The sequence below is a fragment of the Acomys russatus genome, chromosome 21 (assembly GCF_903995435.1).
Source record: "Acomys russatus chromosome 21, mAcoRus1.1, whole genome shotgun sequence".
NCBI classification, from domain to species: domain Eukaryota; kingdom Metazoa; phylum Chordata; class Mammalia; order Rodentia; family Muridae; genus Acomys; species Acomys russatus.
Genome location: NC_067157.1, coordinates 28,023,956 through 28,049,738, shown reverse-complemented (window position 1 = coordinate 28,049,738; position 25,783 = coordinate 28,023,956). Strand labels below are relative to the sequence as shown.

At 40.8% G+C, this 25,783-nt stretch overlaps 1 protein-coding gene across 1 annotated transcript; it reads left to right on the top strand.

Annotated features, from left to right (window-relative positions):
* Positions 1 to 4,661: 4,661 nt before the first annotated feature.
* On the top strand, positions 4,662 to 25,329 carry Tmem244 (transmembrane protein 244). Its single transcript, XM_051164076.1, is given in 7 exon segments — positions 4,662 to 4,672; positions 6,168 to 6,309; positions 15,542 to 15,627; positions 18,264 to 18,337; positions 23,060 to 23,089; positions 23,092 to 23,181; positions 25,268 to 25,329. Coding segments are annotated over 7 exon segments (495 nt in total).
* Positions 25,330 to 25,783: the final 454 nt, after the last annotated feature.

The following is a 25,783-nucleotide window of genomic DNA, read 5'->3' as shown; positions in this document are numbered from 1 at the left end:
AAATGGGAAGAGTAATTGTAAAAGGACCACACCAAGATTTCCTGGGAGGAAAAATCTTGTAAACCTTGAAATAACACGTCCTGATTCCACTCAAATTTTTTGTGAATCTAGAGAAAGAAGAAAAATTATAAGACCTTCTGACAAAACACACCTTCAAAAGGAGCTCATGATCTCTGTAAATATAAAGTGACCTTGGCTAGGGACATCATAATGTTTTGGGACAGCTAAGGAAAGCATTATAGAGCTATTATTGATCTCCACCCCAATAGTAAAGTTTCAGTAAAATCATCACAATAAAAATATTTAGATTGCTTTAGGGAGTTAGCCAAGTAGATTGGACTAAAGAGTTTGAAAATAAGGAGATGAGAAGGAAATGGCTTCACTAGATTGTTCTTTAACCAGGTATTATTTATGCAGCTTTACCTAGGTGTAAATACAAATTTTAAACACCCTAACTGTTTACTGTTGGATATGTCTGGAAGGATTCACCTGTGAGAGTGTGATAACCCAGACAGTAGACTGGCTCGTCACTCCCTCAAGGCTCCACATGTTCCCTGAGGGCTTTGAGTGTGTGTGCACATGTGGTAAGAACTCCTGACATGAGTTCTCTCTGACTACTAACTAGAACATACATGAAGCTTCTATAGTTAAAAGGCTGTGGTGTTGGTTCATGGGTTAGTAGAGAGATAAATGAGAGAGAGAGAGAGAGAGAGAGAGAGACAACTCACAAGTGAAGGTGTCATGGGAATATGTAAAAGGTGTCTTGCTGGAACGGTGTCACCCAGAGCTAGGAAATGATGGGTCACATGTAAAACAACACAGGTTGGCAAACTTGTCCTATTTGGGATAGTTCAAATCAGTAAGGAGTGGAGCGGTACTTTGCTTTTTTTTTTGTTTGTTTTGTTTTGTTGGCAGTGTTGAAGATGAAACACAGGACCTCAGATAGGCTAGAACACACACTCTGTCAAGGAGCTCATTGCAGCTTCAAGAATATAAAATAAAGAAAATAAAAATCATAGGGTAGCATAAATAAATGAATAAATAATAAGCATGTGACTTAACACCTATGTAAAAGAAACATGTGTGGCAGAACACCTATAAATGGTGGGACAAAAGTGAAACATTTTCAGTTTTCAACATGTGTACAAGCAATTGCTTCCCCAAGGTATTTGAATGGATGCTAAAACCACTAGGTGAAACATTTTGAGGGAGTTCTACCTCAGTGATGACCTCTTATTTATAAAGAATAAACAGGGCCATTAAGATGAGTAGATCTGGCAGACATTACCTTAATCAAACTGACCATCACTTATAATTGGATGAGTTAGTTTTATGTGTCTTCTTATATCAATAGCCTTGTGTCCCTGTGATACATTTTAGGGGAACAATGAATACCAGAGAGAGTGTGTTGGGTTTGGTCCAGCCTGGCTAGGAAGGGCAGCCCAGTTCATATCATGCAACCCAGGAACCAGAGATGGCAATTCTGGAACTCAGCCAGATATCTGGCATCTGGACCTGATCAGTCCATGACATGGTGCCACCTACATTCATGGTAGGTCTCTACCTCCCCCTCAAGCCCCCAGCTAGTCATCCACAGAAAAACCTCACTGACACCCCATCTTCTATGTGATTCTAAACCCAGCCAGGGACTCAAGATTAACCTTGTGAGATACAGTGAGAGATACACAATTTCACCTTCTTGTGAGACACAGTGAAGGAAACACAGTATCTCCTTCCTCCTGAGATACAGTGAGGGACACACAATATCACCTTTGCTGGGTTCTTTCCAAAGAATCTAACCACAAGGAATCCATCAGAAAAATTCAAAGTAAGACATGCAAGGAAATGACAAACAAATGTGTATTTTAAAACTTTGGTCAATCCTAGGATACTCAGATTTGGGGCAACTGGAGAAATTTAAATATGACTCCATATGAGTAGCATTTCATATCTACGTAGAACATGATGTGTTTTCTAGAATGGTCTTGTTTTTATAATATTTCAGGGAATATACTTAATTTTTGAAAAATCTGTTATTTTATGCCACTGAATAATAAGTGTGTTGCAATTTCATATAAACATACTTTACGCCTTGTCCTATCTTTTTGCAATGGCTGTTGTTAAATTTTAAAGCATTTAAAGGGAGTACAAATAAACATTGGCATAAAAAAGCAGATTTTGAAAGTAGGCTGACTATATACCATGAGATGTGTGCATAAACTAATGCTAATCCATCTCCTGGTAGTTTGTTGATTTCTGAAATAGTTTCCTTTGAGTGGGTCTTCAGAAAGCTCAACAATATTGTTATTGAAACCTGTATCGGAGTCTTTGTTAATTAGCATTAGAAACAAATTACAGCTTTCACTGATGAAAGGAATTTTGTTCAAAATGGACAAAGTTGAGCAGGCCTATACATGAATAAAATACAAGAGTCCTGCAAGCCCAGTGGAGTGGAGCTGATGAGAGATGCTCCAGGCTTTTTGACTTCCGCATCCTGTTGTCACAAGACTTTCTGTAGAAGCTGTTTCTCGTCTTCTGGGGATGGATGACTGATCTCTACTCCAGGATGTCATTGTGATAAACCTGACAAGCTCAAGGTCATTGTTAAAGTGTTATCAGACAGAGGAGGAGACCTCACTACATTTTAAAAAACAGACTGCTTTGTGTCTGTAAATAAACACTTTTTAAAAACCTATAATTTAAAGCAGGGCTTAAATATTGGAAATTTTACAAATTTAAGTATAAACTTGTTAAGATATACAGTCAAAATGCTTTCATTTCTCTTTCCTTCATTTGAAAGTTGAAAAATATTTAGCGGAGAGAAGGGACTAGCCACGATACTAGCATCTAAACAGTGTCTGTTAGGGTATTATATGCCTTACTGGAATTATATTTTTGTAGATGCTGAGTTAGGAGAGCAACAGGAGCTCTCACGCCTCATGTCTGGAAGTTGAGACGTGTCTGGGGCTCCTGTAGTGGTGGAATTGAGGATTGTTTGAGTATTGGGTCTCATACGGTTCTCTGAGTTGTACGGCTTGGGACAGTTTCCATTCCGTATTCCATGCTGTTCTTTTTCAAAATGGCCGCAGTGGCTGTCAATTTGATAGTTAGCTTCGTTTCTCTTTCACCTTTCATATTGCACACTGTAGGGACTGAACTCAAGAATACACATTATTTTGATTAGTCTTGGAAGATAAAGGAAACTGGGTTTCTGCAGGGTTTGATTTTGTTGTGTTTTTGAGGGAGAAGCTTGCTACACAGCCTAGGCTGCCCTCAAGGTCATTGGTCTTCCTGCTTCGATTCTAGGCCTGCGCCGGCACATCTGGCTCCCTAAAGTATCTCAGATCTTTTTAAATGTTGAGGGATGAGGAAAAAACTTTGAAGTCTAGAATTTACTGAAAAATACAATCCAGTAGATGAGAATAGGGAAACTAATCTCATTTCTCCCCACCTCCCAGACATAATCGAACTTTCTGAACTAGTGCAATTGGTTTTTGTTTTGTTTTGTTTTGTTTTTTGTTTTTGTTTTTGTTTTTTGGTTTTTTGAGACAGGGGTTCTCTGTGTAGCCTTGGCTGTCCTGGACTCGCTTTGTAGACCAAGCTGGCCTTGAACTCACAGCGATCCGCCTGCCTCTGCCTCCCGAGTGCTAGGATTAAAGGCGTGCGCCACCACGCCCGGCTTGTGCAATTGTTTTAATCAAAGTTTATATCTAGACTCTGATGTTTGTTTCCCAAAGAATCTAAAGAAAGCAAATATTCTGAACACTGCGCTATTATTCTGGCCCTTTAAAAAGAAGTTTTCTGGATTCTCTCTCTTGCCTCATTTAAGGTCTTTCTATGAGTGCCCTTTACCTTCGAACCATATGCTGCATCACACGATCTCCATAAAACCAATAGCCCAGCTTGCTTTAGATAAGTACATGGGGGTCACAGCCAGCCATCCGCTGTCTTGCCAGCTACCCACCCACCCGTGGCTGTTGACAGAGCCACCCCCCACCAAGATGCCACAGACAGACAGTGGTCAGTTCATCGGATCCGATTCTCCTTTCTTGTGTATTTGCCTAAGAGAAGTTGGGCAGTTGCCCATGGAGTTGGACAAGAAACCGTGAGAAAAAAACAGACTGGAAACATTTATCAGTGGCTCACGGGGAAACAGTGACGCCAGGTACCTAACAGCCGAGTTATTATAGGTCCTGAACGGTGGCAAAGGAGAAGAGTGGCTGTGAAGACAGTTTGCTTAATTAACTTGAAATTTTCTCCACTTTCCTCGCCGGCAGAGGAAGCGTTCTGTTCCAGGTGGCATGAGGGAGACCAGTGTGGACATAGTGAGATTCGAAAGATAATTTAAGATCTTAGTTCTGCAGATAACATTTAGGCCACTTTCAGCACATGCATGGGTGTGGATATGATTAATACTTTGATGATTTCTTAAGGTGTTGCTCCTCACTTTCTACCTCTTTTAAGGCGGTTCTTTTGGTTGTTCGCCACTGCGCATGCCCGGCCTCCTGGCCTGCAGGATTCAGGCATTCTGTCTCTGTGTTCATTTTCGCGTAGGAGCGCTGGGATTACAAAGGTGTATTAGAGCTTCTATCTTTTACATGTGCTCCAGGGATTAGAACAGAGATGCCTGACAAACACGGTGCCCACTGATCCAGGGCCCCATGGCCGCGAGGTAAGTTGTAAGTGGAAACATACCTTGGCTAATTTGATGGGAGAACAATTTTTGCTTCAGTGTGCACTTCTTTCTTATTAGTGAAATAAATGGCAACGTGTTTCTTTCTGTTTTAGTTTAGAAACACTAATCTAGTTGTCTGTCCAATTCCGACTTAGAATTTCTGCCTGAGAGAGAAACTGAGAGAAGCCAAGTTTCTGTTTATCATCTGGATGAGCTCCTAGTGTTCAGCATATCTCTGTACCTCAGTAATGGAAGAGATTTGTTAAAATGCAGCTGCCAGGATTAAAAAACAAAAATAAAGTCTGAGAGAGGACATGTAGACCGACACCAAATACGAAGACTATGAACCAATGTGACTTTGATTAATGGACTAGCATTTTAAATGGAGTCTAAGTTGTCTCACTTCTGTGATGTAGCTTTCTTTGTCCATGTCATTAGAAATACAAAGCACTCCATGATTCGGAGAGGGGAAAAAAAGCCATCGGGAGAAAAAAAAAAAAAAAAAAAAAGCCTTTGGATGATCAATCCTGAGAAAGTTACATATTTTGTCTAAGCCCTGCTTCTTCGTGTATGAGGGCAAGCATAGTCCTAGCCCACGTGTGTGTTTGAAAGCAGGCTGTCTGTTCAGTACGCATGGCTGTGTCATGAAGGTGCTGGCAACCTCTCTTTTTTTCTTTCCATTGTTTATTCTTGGCTTTTTGCCCTCCACGTACCTCCTCCTTCCCAGGTGAACCCGAATGTGCTGTGGGCAGAGTAGCTTCAGGAACTACGTCTCTGCCTTCCTTTTCTTCTCATTTTCACTAGTCCTTTGAGAATTTTCTGCACCGTAGTTGGATCATAACCACCCCTATTCCACTCACCCCTCCCAGGTCCTTCCTTCTTTTCCTCACCCTCACCCCTCCCTGCCACCAGGTGCATGTGCTTAAAAAAATATCCACCACGTAAAGTTTGTGAGACCCTGATACTCTTGGCTATATGGCCACCGTCACTGGAGAACAGTCAATCCACCAATGGTCACATGCTTAAAGAAGAAAACCAAGCCTCTTTTTCCCTCCCGTGCCCATCTCCCCTCTTGGGGTTTTGTCTGGCTTCAGTCGATGCAGGTCTTGGTGCATGCCACCTCATCGCCACGAATTCACGTGGGCACCTGGCCAGCTGTGTCCAGAAAGCCGTTTCCCTCTAGTCAGACACCACCACCTCTCACTCTCACTGTCTTTCTTCTCCCCTCTCCCTTGAGTCTAGAAAGGCAGAAGTGGCTGTGATACAGGGACTCCATTTAGGACTGAACACTCTGGAGCCTCTTATTCTCTGCACTTTGGTGGCTCTTGGTGTTAATTTCCATCTTCTGTGGAAAGAAGGGTTTGCGAGTGCACTGATCGGACTTGCACCAGACGAGGAAGTGACTTTTCTGACGATTGACTTCTTATTGTACCATAAAGGTGGCCTTTACCTGGGCTCTGGCTCAGTCATAACAGGTGCTCCTGAACTCAAGTGTCCTGGAAGTCACCGACTCACACCGACTCACCCAGTTTATATTCACGGAACACCTCAAGTGTCCTGGAAGTCACCGACTCACACCGACTCACCCAGTTTATATTCACGGAACACCTACTATGTGCCAGGAACCATATCAGGTAACTATAGCTGCATCAGGGAGCCAAGTTGACACATCCCTTCATGCCCACTGCCTCCTTAGTACGTCCATAGAACCAGATCTAGGCTTGCTACCTTTCAACAGTTATTTAAGTAACCATATGCGGAAGGCATCCGTCTGCTGTATTATTACATCTCACAAGAGAAATTTAAGACATATATGAAGAAAAGGAAGACTGTTGTAGAAATCATGCCCAATCAAGCCAGGGTAGCAACTGAATTGAAGCGGGTCACACAGCTGGCATAGTCAGAGTCCCCTAAAGGCTTGTATTGTCAGGTCAGGAGAGCGTGGGTACAGGCTCAGAAATTGTTGAGTTTCCAGTCCAGTGACCTGGGGGACTCAAGAAGCTCGAACTACTGCAACTTTTCATTTGTCTTTCTATCTGTAGGTGTGGTCATTCTTTAATGCCAACTCAATAAAGAAGAGACACTGACATTAAAAGACTTTTGTCAAAAATTAAAATTAAAATAAAAAATGATGAGTAGTGTGACGTACGGAAGTGAGAAGAGTGCACTCCTAGTTTGGGAGACACGAGGTCTGATCGCCAGCATTCTATGTTCTGGCAGAAAGGCGACAATGCAAAGACCGGCAGTGGAAGACAGTTTGGGAAAGCAGCTTGCAAAGCTGTGACCATGTCTCAGGCTGTCACAAGCCACAGACTGGCACACATGTGTTCCACTTTCGAAAGAGTTTTACGATTGCATGAAAAGAAAAGAGGGCAGAAGCCTTGGAACTCTTCTGGTGCCTAGCTATCGTCATGCTGCGATTTTGTCTGGCTTGAGCCTATGCATGCCTTGTGCACGTTGATAATGTCTGCACTAAGTAGAACATGGCGCATGCTCAGTTCGGTTAATCACTTCCTGCGGTTGGCCAGACCCATCGGGATGATATTTGTGAGAATATTAAGTCCTTCAGGGATAGTTCTTAAGGAAGTGAGGTGTCGCCTGAGACTTGAAAAAAAAATTTTTTTTTTCCAAAGCAAGGAATAGCTCCTTCTAGCAAGGGGAGTGGAACTGCTTTTTCTTAGGAATCAGAAAAAGCTTGAGTGGGACTTGGGCTCCAGCGTAGAGGGAGACAACTCAGGAGCCTTCAGAGACAGGGGAGGACCGTTTGTAGGCTAAATAACACTGTGGATGGGTTTTGTGTTTTCTTCTAGTCTGCGACTGAATCATGGGTCAGCATACATGAAGAACAGAGATTTAATGAGGGTAGACTATCTAGAATCCTTTGTTGTTGGTGTCGTGGGGTCATAGGTGCGGTCAAAGAGCAAGAGCCCACTGCGCATGCTCCACCTTGCTACCAGGCATAGCGAACAGCCTCCTCACTGCCCATGCATTATCTGGTGCCGCTGCGGGATTCCTTATGGCCTGAGTTCACGTCACAATCCTCGTCCCCACTTTCCACCTCACTTGAATACCCCCAGAGCACTTTAAACCCCCTGAAACTGTGATCAGTGACTCCAGGAGGGAACATGTTTCTTATCGTAAGTGTAAGTCACGATTCTTGGCTGGTAGAATTCATTACTGTAAGAATGAAAGGCAACAAGAATTGCGAAGTGCCACCTTGCACAAGCGGATGCTAAACAAAGCCGGTAACCCCATCCGGTGGGCATTGAGACAAACCTCAAAGTTTTAATCATCAGAACACACTCAACTATTGTAAAGCTGGTCACTGGTTAAGTACATTTGTTAATTGGTGGTGAAAGATAAAAATGTAGGCTTAAATAAAACAGCATAATGAATTCCATTTACATCTCACCGAACCTCACAAACATTAATTCACAGTTGATCTTATCTCACCCACATTTCTTCCTTGCAGTTTTCATTTGGAAACTTTCTCAAGTTTTATACTACTATATCCACAAACATCTCTCTCTCTCTCTCTCTCTATATATATATATCTATAAAAGCAAAGACTTTGAACACACGCTATATGTGTGATTGAATATGTTGGGCTAGAACCGATTATTTGTGTGCTTTTATTTTGAGTTTACCATGTGGGGATTGGAATATCACATGGATAAGTGAAGCAGGGCTGAGCCCTGTCACACACAGGCCACATGAGACATTATCACACCATTAAAATTGAAGAATGCTTTAATCGCTAACTATTCAACTAGTCAAATATCTCATAAATGTCATTACATTTTTATGGTTTGCTTGATATAGATCTAAATATGCTTCCAAAGAATAACAGACATTTTTTTTGCCAGCAGACGAACATGCAGATTGCCACAAATCCTTACTCTTAGGTATTGGATGTTCTTGTGGTGCAGTAAAAATATTTATGATATAGTAAAGTTATGTGTGCAGCCACTTGGACAGTGTTACTAAGCTGCTTCCCTTTGATAACTTAATATGATTTCTGCAGGTGTATGCTTGTGTATGAGTGCATGTGTGGTGTATGGAAACATGCGTGTCCAAGTGTGCATCCCCATGCACGTACATGGAAGCCAGAAGAATCCTGGGTGTGACATTCCCTCAGTCTCCACTCTATTCCTCTTGAGTCAGGATCTCTCATTGAGGCAGGATCTAGGTTGGCAGTCAGCAAGCGCCCAGTGTCCTCTTGTCCCTGCCTCTGGCAGCATAGCGGTTATAGGCACATGCATGCTCGCAGCTGGCTTTTTATGTGGATGATGGGGATTTGAACTCAGTTTTTTGTGCCTGTGCAGAAAGCATTCATATACCCTGAAACATCTCTCCCAGCCCACATTCCACCCCTCCACAATTTCAACTGTACCACTAACTAATGGTTATACTCATGAGCCATTCGCTCAAACTATCTAAATATCACTTTTCTGAATTTAAAGAAGGGTGTGCTGAGTTAGAATTGATTACTTGGTATGCTTTTATTTTGAGTCTACTATGTAAAAATTGGGAAATCACAGGTCTAAGTAAAATAGGTTGGAACCCTGCCCAGCATGGGCTATGTTAGCTGGGATGTCTTTCTTAGCTGATTTTCACCTTGGTTTCTGATTCGGTGAAATGTGGAGAGTTGTCAGCTAAACATGGAGATATTTCTGTGTGAGCACATAGCGGCAAGGTACAGGGAAAGCTGAAGAAAATGGGAATATATGGTTACGTTGATGGCTGCATAATAACCCTCCAAGTGTAGTGACTGTAGCTTACCTAGTAACTGTTGGTGAGGATGAAGCTAAAAGGGCAGGCAGTGACTGGAGCTCCATTGTTGGCTATGGTGCTTGCTGGCCCCATATGGCTGCTGAGAATTTGAGATATGGCTACCTCAAATAGAGATGTGTTATATGGAAAGTGCATGCTTGGTGCTTGAGATGTATCATGAACAGACAACGCGGTAATTATAAATGTCTAGTGCATGCTGAAATCATATTATCTTGACTATATTGGGCTAAGTAAATAAACAAATACTATTAAAATTAATTTCACACTCTCTTCCTCTCTACCTCCCCCTCTCGAAATGAGGTGTTTCTATACAGTTCAGGCTGTCTTGAATATTGCCACGTAGCCCAGGATGGCCTCAAATTCATGATCATCCTCCCTTGACTTTCTGAATACTGTGAGTACAAAATACAGCACCATGTACAGCACTCATACTTTGTAGTTCTTTATGAGTAGCAATGAAACAATTTAAATTACATATGTGGCTTGCATTATTTCTTTAAAAAATTTTTAAAATTTACTCACTTTACATCTCTATTGCAGCCCCTTCCCTCTTTTTCTCCTGGTCCTGCCCTCTCACCTCATTCCCCCTCTCCTCCCCGCCTTCTCCTTAGAAAAGGGGAGCCCCTCCTCACTCAGCATATCAAGTCACATCAGGACTAAGTGTATCCTCTTCCACTGAGACCCAACAAGGCAGCCTAGCTAGAGGAAAGTGATCCAAAAGCTGCTAACAGAGTCCATGACAGAGACAACCTCTGCTGCAATTGTTAGGGGACCCTCAAGAAGACCAAGCTGCCTACCAGCTACATATGTGTTGGGGACCTAGGTCTAGTCAATGCATGCTCTTTGGTTGGTGGTTCAGTCTCTATGAGCCCCCTTGGTTCTCAGTTAGTTGGCTCTGTTAGTCTTCTTGCCCTCCTGGTCTCTCTATCCTTCCCCCAACTCTTCCACAAGACTCCCTGAGCTCCACCTAGTGCTTGGCTGTAGGTCTCTGCATCTGTTTTGATCCACTGATGAGTAGAGCATCTCAGGGGACAGTTATGCTAGGCTCCTGTCCGAGAGCATAGCTGAGTGGGTCTCAAGTTGGGTCAGTCACTGTTTGGCCATTCTGCCAGTCTCTGCTCCATCTTTATGCCTGCATACCTTGTTGGCAGAGTAAATTGTGGGTGAAAGGTTTGGGTAGATCCAGCTACACCACTCCTGGGCATATACTCGAAAGATGCTCCAACATACAAGGACTATGAAAAACAAGAAAATAATGGAATTTGCAGGCAAACGGATGGAACTAGAAAAAAAAAATCTCCCTGAGTGAGGTAACCCAGACCCAGAAAGACATACATGGTATGTACTCACTTATAAGTGGATATTAGCCATAACGTACAGAATAAGTTACGAAGCCTCTTTAAACCTCATCCCTGCCCTCCAAGAATGTCTAACAGTACAACTTGCTACTGAGAAAATTTACAAGGCTTGAATGAGGTAAAGCACCTGAGGTATCTGATATAAAGTAATTATGGTAAATCCTATTGTCAAGTATTTCCTGCAGAAATGTCTCCTCCATCAACCCACACGCCCTATCTATCTATCCTGGGTCTCCTGTATGGGCTTCAACGACATCCCAAACAGTCCCCAGTCACAGGTTTTCTCCCTGTTGTGGCTCTCTATTTTCTCATCATTGCCTTTCTGTCAGTGGAGGAGTAATTAATACTAGAGAACTACAGACCCAGCATTCCCTGGGAACTCACTAGATGTGCAAATTCCTGGGGCTACCTTCATAGCTACTGAATCTGTAACTCAGACTGTAGCCTGAAAATGTTAACAGGCCCTCAAGGCAAAGGTCTATGCTTGTACATTTGAGAACAATTGCTGAGCTTGGTCTTATTCAATCCATCTCACAGTGTTACCCCAAACTCAGTGACTACTTGTCAAATGTATAAGGTGTTTGTATGAATCCTGATGACAGTGTGGGGCCATAGATGAATGGCAAGCAGGGGAATGCTATGGTTTGATTGTCTCCTAGGTTAGTTCTTAGAAGCTGTATATGGCAGGAATAAGATGAAGTTACCGAAAGCCAATGAATCTACTAATAAAATTACTATTTGGATTCATAATTTATGTATAAAATAGTAATTATTTACAAGAAGAATACCTTATTTTAAAAACTTATACATTCATAGTAAAATGTATCCTCTCAATGCTATGATATATATAATGTTTTATATGAGAAAGGTATTTTAATATGCAAAATTTATGAATAAACAAAATGTGATATAATATCTTTAAAAACTAGTTCTAAAATGTAATATGAACTTAACATTTGTCAGTTTTCTATGCAGTGTAATCTGATGAATTATGAAAGTAAAATACCATGGCAAGTGAGTTGCAATACAAAATTAAAATATATTGAAACTTCATTGCTAATATAGGAATAAGAAGTTTTGTGTTGTTTGAAAAATATACTAGTATAAAAAGTATATGTTATTCATTTCATTTTGTGTCAAAATGAAATAAAGCAAGCCCCTAGAGGCTTTTAAGGTAAAAAGAAAATAAGTTGATATTGACACACAGTATAGCAAGTATCGCGATGTCACATGACTCTTGAGACATTTATGGGCCAAAGAAGCCCCAGGATTGCTCCGTGGCACATATACCTTTCCCATTTGCAGATGCTCATCTCAAAGCTAGGACCTAACTAAACCAGTCTTCACGAGGACTCACAATATCTTGGTGACCATGACGTCTTTAGGAAACGGGGTTTTTAGCTTTTTTTTTTTTTTTTTTTTTTTTTTTTTTTTGCATTAAGTTCTTCACTTGAGTGACCCTAATAGTTATCTACTCCCATGTCTTCTTCCTCAATAATTAAAAAAATTAGGAGATGCTGAAGTGAAATGTTTATAATTTTGTGACTTTACTCCTGGAAATAAACTTTTAACTACCCAATAAAATAAAAACCAGGATTCTAGCTTTGTGATCTACTATCAAACTGGTTCTGGGAAGGCTGACCATCTGGAAGAATGAATGAACTAAGTTCCTATCTCTTACAAAAACCAACTAGAAATACCTTCATGGAAGGCTTGAAACTACCAGGGGAAAACAAAAGAAACCATTGAAGACACAGGATTAGGCTTATTCTGAATAGGACTCCTGTAGCTCAGAACCGAAGCAAAACACCAGTAGAATGAATTGATTGAACAATTGCATCTCTTACAAGAGACACAAGAATAAAAACACTAACTACAGAATAGGACAACATCTCTGCAAATTATTTGCCGGATGGAATTAATATCCATAACATAAAAACCCCAAAATTAAGAACTCAGAAGAGCACAAATATCTAATAAACCAATAAAGAAATGATCTGAACACTTTTGAAAAGAAGTAAAATGGACAATAAATATATGAAAACACGTTCAGCATCTCTATCCATCAGAGAAATGCCAACCAAAACCATGTTCAGCTTCATCTCACCAAGGTCAGACTGGAAATCACCAAAAGGAAAATAAATCCAATGCTGGAGGGATTGGGGAAGAAACAGATGTACAGTACATCGACAGGAATGTAGATTAGGGCAGCCACTACAGAAATCAGTTTAGAGAGTCTTCAAGACATAAAAACAGGCATGATGCATGATCTGGTTTTGTCTTTCTTATACACAAAGCAGCCAAAGTTAACACCCAGGGTAGATAGCTGTGTACACATCTGTTGCGGTACCAGCTTATTGCCCATGAATGTGTGAATGGAGACAGATGTGGCACACAAAGGTCCAAATCCACTATAAAGAAAAAAGAATCTCTTTTGCAGGAAAATTGAGTTTGTACTAAGGGAAGTAAGCTGAGTTCAGAAATATAAATGTTCCATGCAACCCCAACAGGAAGACAGAGCCCAATAGATCCCCAGCGCTAAGCTAGCTAACTAGTAGACTCAGTGGGGATCCTTCCCATAAAATAATGTGGAGACAGAAGAGGACACCTCACAGTGATTCCGGGCCTCCATATGCACATGCGCCAAGATGTACATGCATGTACAACACAGAGAGAGAGACATGCATAAAATGTGGTGATCATGCATCCACATATCCCTGTGTGTCTTTTTGGAGAGAAAATCATAAAAAGGAACTAAGTTCTGGGGAAAGAGACTGAGAGTCAAGAGGGAAGAGACTTTAGGGGATAAAGCCTGAGACATACAAAAAGATAAGGATGGGGATGAAAATGGAAGACAGAAAGAAGAGATTTGGTGGGCAGGCATGGGGAAGTGTAAACAGAGACTAGGTGGGGTTGAGAAGGATAGATTGAAGTGGGATGGGGCAGGTCTCAAAAGGCCCTTAGACAAGGTTGCTCATTCATTTTGAGATGGTTGAAAGAGTTAAATTCTTGCTAAATCTGTCCATTACAAAAGTAGATGTCGTGTGTTACACAAATCACCTTCCCTTGCTACATAAAGTTAGGTGTGGGGTGTTGCACTAATCACCTTCCCTTGCTTCTAGTGGGGAGCACCTTCTGTGCCCAAGCCCATTAGATTGGCTGAATTCAGGGAATCTATTATCCAGTGAAAATTGATTCCTAAAGTATTGTGTGTTGGCTGAGCAAAAAATGATTTTAAACAAATTTTAAAAAATAGAGAATAAATCGAAAATTCCCTGTGTGAAATGTTGACATTTTTGTTACATTCATAAGAATGCATTTTTAAAGATAGATGATGAGCTCAGCAAGTTTTTATTGTTTCCTGGATTTTTTTAAGTGTTTCTTCACATGAATCACATACTTATATGCTTTGCTCATTTTTCTATTAGTTTGTTTGCCTTTTCTATTTGTAGGAATTTATATGGTAGTAGCTATCAAACCTTCCCCCCCCCCTGTGATATATATGTTTCAAATATTTTCTTCAAATCTCTTCCTCGGCTTTTAAGCCTTTAATCCATTTTGAAATTTATTATGGTGTTTGGTACAAGACTGGAATCTAATGGGATTTTTTTTTTCTAGCAGGAAGCCAGACAGTTTCACATCTTTTTATTGAATAATCCACTGGTCTCCATTAATCTGTATTGCTTTCTGGTGAGGCTCACGTGTGGAAGGGTCCATTTCAAGATCATCTATTGTGTTTTAATCAATTGCTCTGAAAATTCTTGCAAATAGGCTTAGCAATTACAATATGTTATATATGTGTAGGGGGTGTTATTTCAAAATGACCTCCTTCGTTATTTTTAGTATTATATATGTGGTTTATCACAATTTTTTCAGGTTAGAATGTTAATATTGGTATGATGGTCTACATTAATTGTCATCTTGAGAGAATCTAGAATTACCTTGGAAGCAATCTATGCATATGCCTATGAGGGAGGGGGATGTGGATTATTTTCACTGAGGTGGTAAGACCCACTTGCCGTGCTAGCAGCCCTGATCCAAGGGCTGGGATGGTGTATACAAAAGACTGAGCTGGAGCCGGGCGTGGTGGCGCACACCTGTAATCCCAGCACTCGGGAGGCAGAGGCAGGCGGATCACTGTGAGTTCAAGGCCAGCCTGGTCTACAAAGCGAGTCCAGGATAGCCAAGGCTACACAGAGAAACCCTGTCTCGAAAACTAACAACAACAACAAAAAAAGACTGAGCTGGGAGGCCAGTGTTCATCTCTGTCTCCTTCCTGACTACAGACACCGTGTGACAAGCTTGCCTCAAAGTCCAGTTATCATGCCTTCCCTGACCCAGTATATTATCCCCTCAAACTATGAACTCAAATAAAACCTTTCTTCTTTGAGTTGCTTTTCTGTCAGGCATTTTGTTATAGCAATGAGAAAAGTGACCGGCACACCGACATGTAGGAAGTTTGTTCAGGCGAATGGAGGATCAGTGTATGGCTGTATGGGTTCTACTGATTCTTGGTGCCATGGTGTGATGTGGCAGCTCACTGTGTCTGTGACACTACCACAGTGTTACTTTGAGTCCCTTCCATCCACACATCCCCAAGTAACACGTAGCTTACCAATGCTACACATCACAACTATTTATCCTTTCACTGCCAAGCCAGTTAACCGTGTACAGAAGCTCAGACCATTGGTTCTCTCTTCCTGATTCTCCACAGGTGACTCTGCAGAACCTTCTGGTATGTGTCATCTTATTCTACACTGTCTACTACTTGTCCCTGAGCACGTGCTGCCTGGCATTCAAGCAGGTGGCACAGTGTCTCTAAACATGATTTAAAAGTGGACATGGGATGAAAGTAGTTTATACTCAACACTTGGAATGGCTTGGTGGCTTGTAGCTCATTGATTCTTAATTTTGTTTTTCAAGTATATATAAACTAACATCCTACCTTTAAAAATGACCAAAGTCACTGCCATGAACAAAGCTAGAGCCAGGCAGGAGTATCATACAGCCAGGGAAGGTGACACCAATGCTCTCTGGGCCGGCATTGAATCAGGAGTTTTCACTAGAGAACAACTGAGAGACAGCCCACATTCAGTTAAGTATTCTCTAGAAAAAATGCTGGCCATAACTTTGGACTATGGGATGCACTCTGGCCCGGGCTCTTATTAACTTCCTGATACATATTTTTAAAGATCAACTGACTGGTTTTTATAATTGCGTGTGTGCATGTGTGAGTTTATGTGCACCATGCATGAGCAGGCACCTGCAGAGTACCAAAGGGGGCAGGTGCTCAGGAACTAGAGGTGCAGGCAATTGTGAGCCACCTGATGTGAGTTCTGGAAATGGATCCAAACCTGGCTTTTCTGAAAAAGCAGTGAGCACCCTTACTGTTGGGCCGCCTCTCTATCTCCATTTTTCATTCGCTTTTAATAAGCCATGTAAGTTCTCTTATTTCAGTGTCTGCATTTTTCTAAGGGAAGTAATAATAAAAAAGGGGTTATCATGAGAAAAAATAAGATCATTTATGTACTTTAAAATTGCATTTATTTGCTTATTTATAGCATGTGTGTGGGGGTGGGTGAATGTACCCCAAATGCAGGTAGAGGCTTTCTCCTTCCACCGTGTAGGTTCAAGGGATCCAACTTGGTCACAGGGTTAGGGGCATGTAAACTTATGCACTGCACCATCTCTCCAGCCCAGCCTATGGGTTTTAATGGTATAATTTTTCAGTTTGAGGCATTTTTGCCGTGTAATTTTTTTTATCTTACTCTGGTTGAAATTTTTCTCTACAAATTTAAGTTGCCAACACAATTTCCTTGAACAAAATTATGTATATTTACAATTAACTTCCTATAAATTGAGTGTTTATGCAATTTAACTTCACTATGAAGGCAGAGAATTCCATTTTACTATGCAAATTAATTCCAAAAATAAATAATCTGACTTTCTCAACGGAAAGAATGTTATTCAGCAGGCTTGCCGACAAACCCACAGAGGAATGTCCAGTGCATACATCTCGACTGTGGCCCAGGACTAACTAGAGATAGTAAAAAGTATTCCTGTTCTTCCTGGCTTTCTGTGCACTGGAGTTGAAGATTTTGAATTATGTCAGTTCGTGAGTAGAAAATTTTTGTTTGTTTGTTTTTGGTGGGGGAAACTTGAAACAGAATCTCTCAGTGTGCTCTGGCTGATTCCAGACTTCTGATCCTCCTGGCTGCCCTGCCCTATTCCTGGGATCACAAACATGTACCCTCACTGGATGGTGGCAGCAGCACACACGCCTTTTATCCCAGCACGTGGGAAGCAGAGGCAGACAGATCTTAAGTTTGGTATTTCTATCATGTGCCAGATTTCTTGGGTGTTTTGTGTCAGGAATATTTTAGTTGTAACATGTTCTGCGAGTTCCAGAACAGCTGGATCTATAACACAGAGAAACCCTGTTTCCAAAAAATGAAAACAGAGCTGGACTGTGTAAAAAACAAAGATGGAACAGCAGTCAAACCGATGTAACCCTGAATCTTCACATGATTTGATCTGTATTTACTTACAAGCAACAATGATAAGTGACATGGCACACGCATTTATTTGTTTGTTTGTTTGGTTGTTGTAGTTGCTGTTGTTGTTATTTTCTGAGACCTGACTATATAGCTCAGGTTAGCCCCAAATATTTCAGTCCTCCAGCCTCGACTTTTCAAGAACTGAGATTCTGGGTGAGGGCTACCATTCCCAGCAGGTGCAAAGAATATGAGATTATTGGACCTTGAAGTTGCTGGCAGCAGCTAACTGGCTGACCGAGCAGCTGCCCGTGATGTTAACCTTCATCCCAGTCCCACCCAGGTGTATAGTTTATAGACTCAGCTTTAAGAGCAGGAGAAAGACCTCCTAGAGTAATCCTTTTACTTTGTGGTTAAGAACTGAAGCCAAGGGAAGTCAAGTGGTTTGTGCACGTTTGTGTCTTCTGGCTTCCAAGACCCTGCTCTCTCCATCTTAAAATTTCCCCTCACTCATTGGACAGAGCTACCAGGCTTACAGCTGAGACATCAGATGTAATTAAGATTGCTTAACAATCAAAGTGGATCTAAACTTGATCAATTGTTATTGTTTTTATTATCATTATTTGGTGTAGGTTGTGTGTGCTTGCATGTGTTTATGTGTATCATGCTAGAGCAGGAACCTACCGAGGCCAGAGGGAAGCTGCTGGGATGGGCGTTCCAGGAGGGTGTGGGCTGCCCAGTGAATGCTGGGAACTGAACCTAGGTCCTCTAACAAGAACAATAAGCACTCTTAACCAGTGGGCGTCAGATGACCAGATGACCTGTCGCCCGACATGGGTACATCAGATGACCTGTCCTCATACGTGCAGAGTGAGCTGCAGAGCTTTGACGCACAGTTCAGAGTGATCTCTCTCAGAGCAAACTTGGTCTGTAACCTCTCAGGGCGGGCGAGCTGGATACCCCATCACTATTTAACTTCAAAACTCATCCTTCATGCCTCAACATAGACTATAAAGGTAATTATTTTTTAATGTTTCATCTTTATCAATAAGTGGACAGAATGCAGCCAAAAATAAAATATTTCGTTAAGCAGAGAGCGTGAAGACATTAGGCTTTTAAAAATTATTATTCTGGACGTTACGTCTCATCTTTTTAAAGTGGAGTCATCGAGGTGGCTCAGTGTGTAAAATTTCTTGGCAATAAACCAGAAAACCTGGCTTGGAACCCTTGAAGCCGTGTGGTAAAAAAAAGAAGGCCAACTCCTGCAAGTTGGTCTGTGGCAGTCACATGCAGGCAGTACAGAGCAATTTAAGCGAATAGGAGATGGCTAAGACTGGCCAAAGTGTAGGTAGGGAGTTAGCAATCTCACATTCCTGTGTGAATTTTTAATTCCCTTTATCACTGGCAAGCATACACATGTGTACAGCACTGTGGCATTTTCACACATTGGTGTCATTACAATCCACTCTCACTCATTCCTCCCCCAATCTTCCCAGCCTCTGTTTGCCGGTGTGCTTCCTCCTTAATCTACCCTGCTTTCATGCTGCATGACCTCATTGCAGCAAATATATTTTAAAGAAAAGGAAGAGAAATGGCAACATACTGATCTGTAACGTATGAAACGGAATGGAGAGGAGTTTGCACGGCGCCGTCTCATTTTTTAGGAGTAGACCGCACAGTGTCCGTGGAAAGAAGCCTAGAAAATCTTCCTGCAAGCCGTGCTCTCCCAGCGGAGGTGACAGAGAACCTTCATTTTCTTCTTTGCACATTTCTGCTTTGTTTTATTTTTCTTCTCCAAACAATGCAGACTTTGCTGCAAAGAAAAATCTTCTGTAGCACAGAAGGATGACTCGGCTTGGTGACAATTAATTGGATATTTCAAAACAGCTGGTGGTAGAGATCTGGAGTGTTCCTAACATGAAGAAGTAATATACATTATGTCTGAGATGGCAGATATGCCATTGGCCTGAACTATTCATTACATATCACATGCATGTGTTGCGATGCCACACTGTACTCCATAAATAGCCATAATTACTGTGTATCAATTAAAAAGTAAAAATCTACTCCATTCCAAGGGGACACATTAAGTAGGAATATACTTTTAAAAAACTTGGCTCTCTTAAATTTTGTATATTAGCCCAATAAATAACATATGTATCATAAATTCACAAGCCTGGTGTGCTAATAGGTGAACCCTTGTTTTGATTATACACAGAGCACACTTGTTTGGGGGGCATTTATGATGAGTTTGCTTCATTTGTTAGATAACTCAAGTTTACCATCATTTTTCATTGTAGAATAAACTACATTAATCATTAAAGTTTAAAATACCTAGTTTGAGGACATCTGGGGCTGTTACACAGAGAAACCCTGTCTCAGAAAAACAAAAATCTCTTAGATATACAAGGGAGAAAAAGAACTGTATAAATGTACTCTCTCGTTGAAGTTATTCTTAATATTCTGTTAAATTTCATTCTAGTTTTAAAAATGGATTGTTGAGTCTTTAAACATTAAGATTCACTGAAACCACAGAGAAACTCTGCTCAAAACACCAAAAAAAAAAAAAGGGATGATCTTTTTCTGGAGAAAACTATGGAAATGTACAAAATTGCCCGAAGCAAGGAAAAAAAAAACAGATTTCAAATATGATTTATATAGGAAACTTGGTCAGCTAGAACTACTGAATTCTAATAAAAAGTCTAAGATGCCTTCTTCCGATGGATAACCTTGTTCGGGAGCCGTTATTGATTCAACTTTGGGTAGCAAAGAATCTGTGAGAAAAAGAAATGTTTATTGTAATAGGACATAAGATGCCAGGCATGCTATTAACTTCCTCTTCATGCACTCCCCATTGGATGGAGCCTGTTTTTGCACTGAGACTCTTCACAAACGATAAAAGAGTTGGTTACAGAAAAGCAATGTCAAGTGTGGAGCATACATGTGTTTGGAGTAGGGAGACACTTAAAACCCAGCTCTTCATATTCATTCTTGCCTTTTGGTCAGACAGTGACGGTAGCGTACCATCAGCTTCTAGGAAGAGACTATTCATACACAGTAAGAGTCAGTGAAGGTCCTGGGGTGACTAACTCAGGTTGCATTGTTATTTTCTGTCAGGACACATGAATATTTGTTTGAAAAATTCAATAAGCCCTTAACCTATTGAATCTTTAATTGGGAGGCTTCTGGGGATGAACATTATGACTCTTCAGTTTGAGAATTTAGGCTTGTCTGAATTTGGAGATGAGCTTTCCTGGTAAGTTTAAAGTTTTGGCCTTCAATTTTGGGTCAAGTTTCTGGTCTGTTTCAACAGTTCTGTGACCCAGAAGATCAGATTCGGCAGCAGAGTTGAAATATGGGCATCCAGTTAGAGCAGCAGTCCCCTTCTGACATCTCTCCACTGTGCTGTGCAGGTTGGTCTGCATAAAACAGTATTGTTTACAACCCCCCCTTAGTGTGCTTGAATGCCTGCCTGACTCGTGGAGGTGACCCTGAATTGCTGGTTCCCTGACCTCAAGTTTTGTACTTGAAATTGTGTTTTCTTTATATTAAACCATAAACAAGGCTTAATGCTTTGTCACCAATATATGCATACACAGCGTGGCAAGACTAAACTACCTTCTTCAAGCAGCTTAAAGTTAGAAAAATCTCCCAGTGTTGCCAATAGAGGCAACTCTATAATGTGGAGTGTGCTGCATAAACCTTTCATCCCAGCTCTTGGGGGACAGAGGCAGATGGATCTCTATGAGTTCGAGGCCAGCATGGCTACATAGCAAGTTCCAGGACAACCAGAGCTATAGAGTCAGACACCCCCCCCCCCAACGCCTGTCTTAAAACAATAAAACCAAAACAAACAAATGAACTAAAAGTGGAGGAAGGAGAAGGAATGTACATAGTGACTTCAGGAAGATGCATCATGGTACATCCTTTCTCAGTCATAGTGTGCAGGACGGACAGACCCAATGGACAGGTTGACCCAATTGCCATTAGCTGAAGGACTCTTCATGCCATAGAAGAAGGATTTGATGTGAACTCTCTGTTCACTTTCCAATACCTATTGAGTGAAATGGAATAAGACTGAAGGGGGCTATGAGTAATGCCCTCAGGAGACGCTGCCTGGAACTTGCTAGCTAGATGTCTTTCATATTATCTTCTGCTGTCTCTAGCTTGCTAGTTAATAAATTACCTCCACACTGTAGGAATTAGGGTGATTATTTTACTTTCTGCTCTGCAAAATATCACATTTGCCTGCCGACATTAATTGACTCCAGGATTATATGAACACAACAATCCTTTGATAGGCTTTAAAGTGAAGAAAAAAAGAAATTTTTAGGGGGCTATTATTATTTACAAAGGGACTTCGGTAGCATATCAGATACATTCGTTACTTTAAAGTTTGATTGATCTCTTCCTTGAAACTACCATCACATTGAAAAGCCATCAAAAAGGCAAAAGGGGTCCCTTCACAAGCCTGAAGGCACCAAGATTTGTGGTCCTGACCTATAAATAACTACATTTTGATATTTATTCAGGAAAACTCCGATGTGACAACTATGGATTTAAAAGTGTTTCCAGCCACACCTGTCATTGATGAGGGTTTATTTCACTTACAGTAATAAATCATGCTTCTCAGATGACTGCCTGAACACACCAAATGATACCACAAGAACAACAGAACTTATTTCCAAGTTAAGCATGTGTGTACCAAGAGAAATAAAATTAACATCCGATAAACCCATCAATTTTCTTATTTCTAAAGACTCAGAACTTAATCCTTTCATTAATTTCATTAATATTTAATACTTTTATAAGTGAGATTCACAATTCAATAGCAGGTCTTCCTGCATGGACTGTGTTGTAACTTTATCTCAATGCTAACTACAAAAACTGTGAAACAGATTATATTTTGTTATTTTTTTTCTAAAAACATAAGGATAACGAAGATATAAAATGTCAAAAGTTGTTCTTCCTGTTTGAGGTTGGGAAAGAGAACATTTGCAAAGCTTTTATCAAAACTTCTTTGCACACGTGAGCATGTGTTTAGGGGTGAGCACTCGAGTTTGGATAACCTGTCCAGGGCACCTTCCTGGAAAGAACTGATTTCCCCTCTCCCAGGAGCCAGTAGTTGCCTGGAGCTCTCTATCCACCACGGATTGTCAACTTGTCTTGTCCTTTTGCAGGTTGTATTCAGGCAACCACATGAACAGTAAATGGACTCTGCAGGCTGTATTTATATGCACATACACATATGCAAATATGTGACAATAATGACAGAAAAAGGTCATGAGTTTCAGAGGAAATGTGGAGAGGCAAGGTAGGAGTTGGGGGAGAGGAAGGGGTGAAAATAATGTAAAAAAAAATAGTATTCAAGTATAAAGTTCTCAACTAAAAATAAAAATGTTAAAATATTTATTATTATTGTTGTTGTTATTAATTCATCTATTTATTAAGTATATAGTGTTTTGCTTGTGTGCACACTAGAAGAGGGCACCAGATCTCATTAAAGATAGTTGTGAGCCACCATGTGGTTTCTGGGAATTGAACTCAGGACCTTTGAAAGATCAGGAAGTGCTCTTAACCTCTGAGCCATCTCTCCAGCCATTAAAAAAAAAAAAAAAAATTAAATGCCTTTTTGCAGATTAAGATATATTGTAAGATATATTGATCTTGCATCAATTGCATTTCAGATCACTAAGTGTTCTAAACACAAACAATCATATCCTTTCTTCTGTTTGCAGTTCTTTTGGTCTCAACAGAAGTCACTTTGTTTATGGGTTGGTTTTTCCTCTGATTGTAGAAGAATGGGTTTGGGATTATGCTATTGCCATGATTATACTTCATGTAATCATTACATCAGCTGGTAAGCAAGACAAGATGGTGAAAAGAATGAACGTGTACTCCATCTAGTGTATCCAAAACACTCTTAGGGGCTGACCTTGTGATGCATTCAGGGAAAGGTTTTGGCCAATTCTTCCCATACAGGGCTGTACTGACACCCACAGTGTCCACCCTCACCCCCACGCACACATTAGCCGTTGGCTTATATAGGCTTTGCCGCCTTAGGAAATATTTTCTTTCCAAAATCTTTCCCTGAGTCCAAAGATGGGGGAACTAAGGAAACCTAGTGTATTTACAAGTCAGTGTTTTTGTTGTCTGTTTTGTTTCATTTTTGTTTGGTTGGTTGGCTTTTTTGTTGTTGTTTGTTTGTTTGTTTGTTTTTGAGACAGGGTTTGGCAGTCCTAGACTGGATTTGTAGACCAGGCTGGCCTTGAGCTCACAGAGATCCACCTGCCTCTGCCTCCCCACCTTTGGACCACTCCATGTGTGCTGTGGTATGCGCACAGGTGTATTTAAAATGTGCATGGACACAAGTGTGTGTGTGTGCACGAGCAAGCGCATGCACAAACACAGAGAAAGAGAGAGAGAAAAAATAAACATTAAAAAAGAATATAATTTCTAAAATGTCTTTGTTTCTCCTGGTGATCTTGGGGGAGTGGGGGTCAAAATAAAAGACTCCAGCAAAAAAAAAAAAAAAAAAAAAAAAAAAAAAGCCACTAGCTTTGCCAGTCACAAATAAGTCACCACTCTCAAACATATTTCCTTCACTGCAAGTGGGGAGACCTGGTGAGCTTACAATGACATCCTGAGAAACTGTCTGAGCAGCAGTTAGCACACGACAGATACTCGGGGAATGATACTTCCATCTATCCATCCATCTATCCATCTATCCATCCATCCATCCATCCACCCACCCACCCATTCATCCATCTATTCAAAATTTACTCTTCTCCTCTCCTCTTTTCGCCTTTTCTATCCCCCACTGTTTTTTAAAAGCACATCAGTCAAAGTGTGGGTGGTTTTCAAGCATGTCAGATCTATCTCAGTGTTAACTGTCGTTTATTACCAGCTTAAATCAGTCTTATATCTTTAGTGCCCTGATGAATGGACAGGGTGAGCTGCCACCAGCTGAACAGCACACATATCCAAGTGAATCACTAGTTGCCAGCTTCACTGCTGTTAGTAAGTCCCTGTCAATTGATCTTAGGCCTTAGTCTCATCAGACACAAGCTCTCCAGTTTTCTGTTTCTCAGAGAACCACTGGACACCCCTTTTTTTCACGCCACCACCTTCGTTCACTGTTTTAACTTAGGATTATGAAGGATTTTCAGAAGATATTGAAATGATAGTTATTTTAAAGGAAGAGAGAAAACATTTGGGGGCATCAAATGATCCAACCCTTAAGATTGAGATGAGGTATAAACTCTGAAAAAAAAAAAAGCCATTGAATTGTCTGACACATGACATGTAGGAAGTGTTTAACAAATGCTTGATAAGGAGTGTCTAGTTCAAAGGCAGATGTGTGGTAGCATACACCTCCAATCCCAGCACTCAGGAAGGAAAGGCTGGACCATCATGAGTTCCAGGACAACCTGGGCTACATAGCAAGACTCTCAAAATAATGAAAATAAAAGAGAGATGAGTTCAGAGAGAAGTGGTTCAGAGTCCACAGGATGCATCACCCTGAGTGCTCAGGACAGTCTGATAACAATTATCACTGCTTAGCCCTCCAGATCATCTCTGGACCACTTGGGACAATTCCATGTATACAACTTAATAATTAGTGACTATCTACAGCATTGGCCCTCAGCCCTCCTGACACTGCACCCCTTTAATACATTTCATCGCGTTGTGGTAACCCCCAACCATAAAATTATTTCATTGCTACTTCATAATTGTCATTTTTCTACAATAAAGAATCCTAATATATCTACATTTTTACAATAGTTTTAGGTGAGCCCTGTACAAGGATCATTTGATCCCCCACAGGATGAGAGTTGTTCCTCTACAGCATAACAAATTTGAGCTGCATGGTTTTACAATTGTGGATAAAAATGTTCTTTGTTATATGGATATGGTTTGACCAAATATAAATATTTCTTGGTAAGCTAATAAAAATGCCTTAGAATTCCCGTTGACATCATATTGGTGGGCTGCGTTAGGTACATGAATGGCTCAAATTTAGATCCTGTAACTCGCAAAAACAATGTTAAGTAGAGTAAACATTGGAAACAGACTTTATCTCAGACATAGACTTCACTACATTATTCTCTATGAAAATAACGATGATGTCTAGATAATAAAAAATGTATGCATTTATTAAAGATAGAGTACACTGATTGTCTCTTCTGGCATATAGACACTCCTAGAACAGCCCAAATATAATTCACACCAGACGGGATGCCTTTTTAGCATGTGTTTATGTCTAAAAATAGACCAGTGAACACACGCACACACATGTGCATACACTCACACATACATGCACACACATGCGCGCGCTCACGCACATACACACACACCTATTCTCTGCTTCTCCTTTGATATAATTTGACTCTATGAAGGAACACCATGCATGCCCCTTTTTGCTCCGAGCAGTATATAAGTAATAACATAAATGGAAGTGA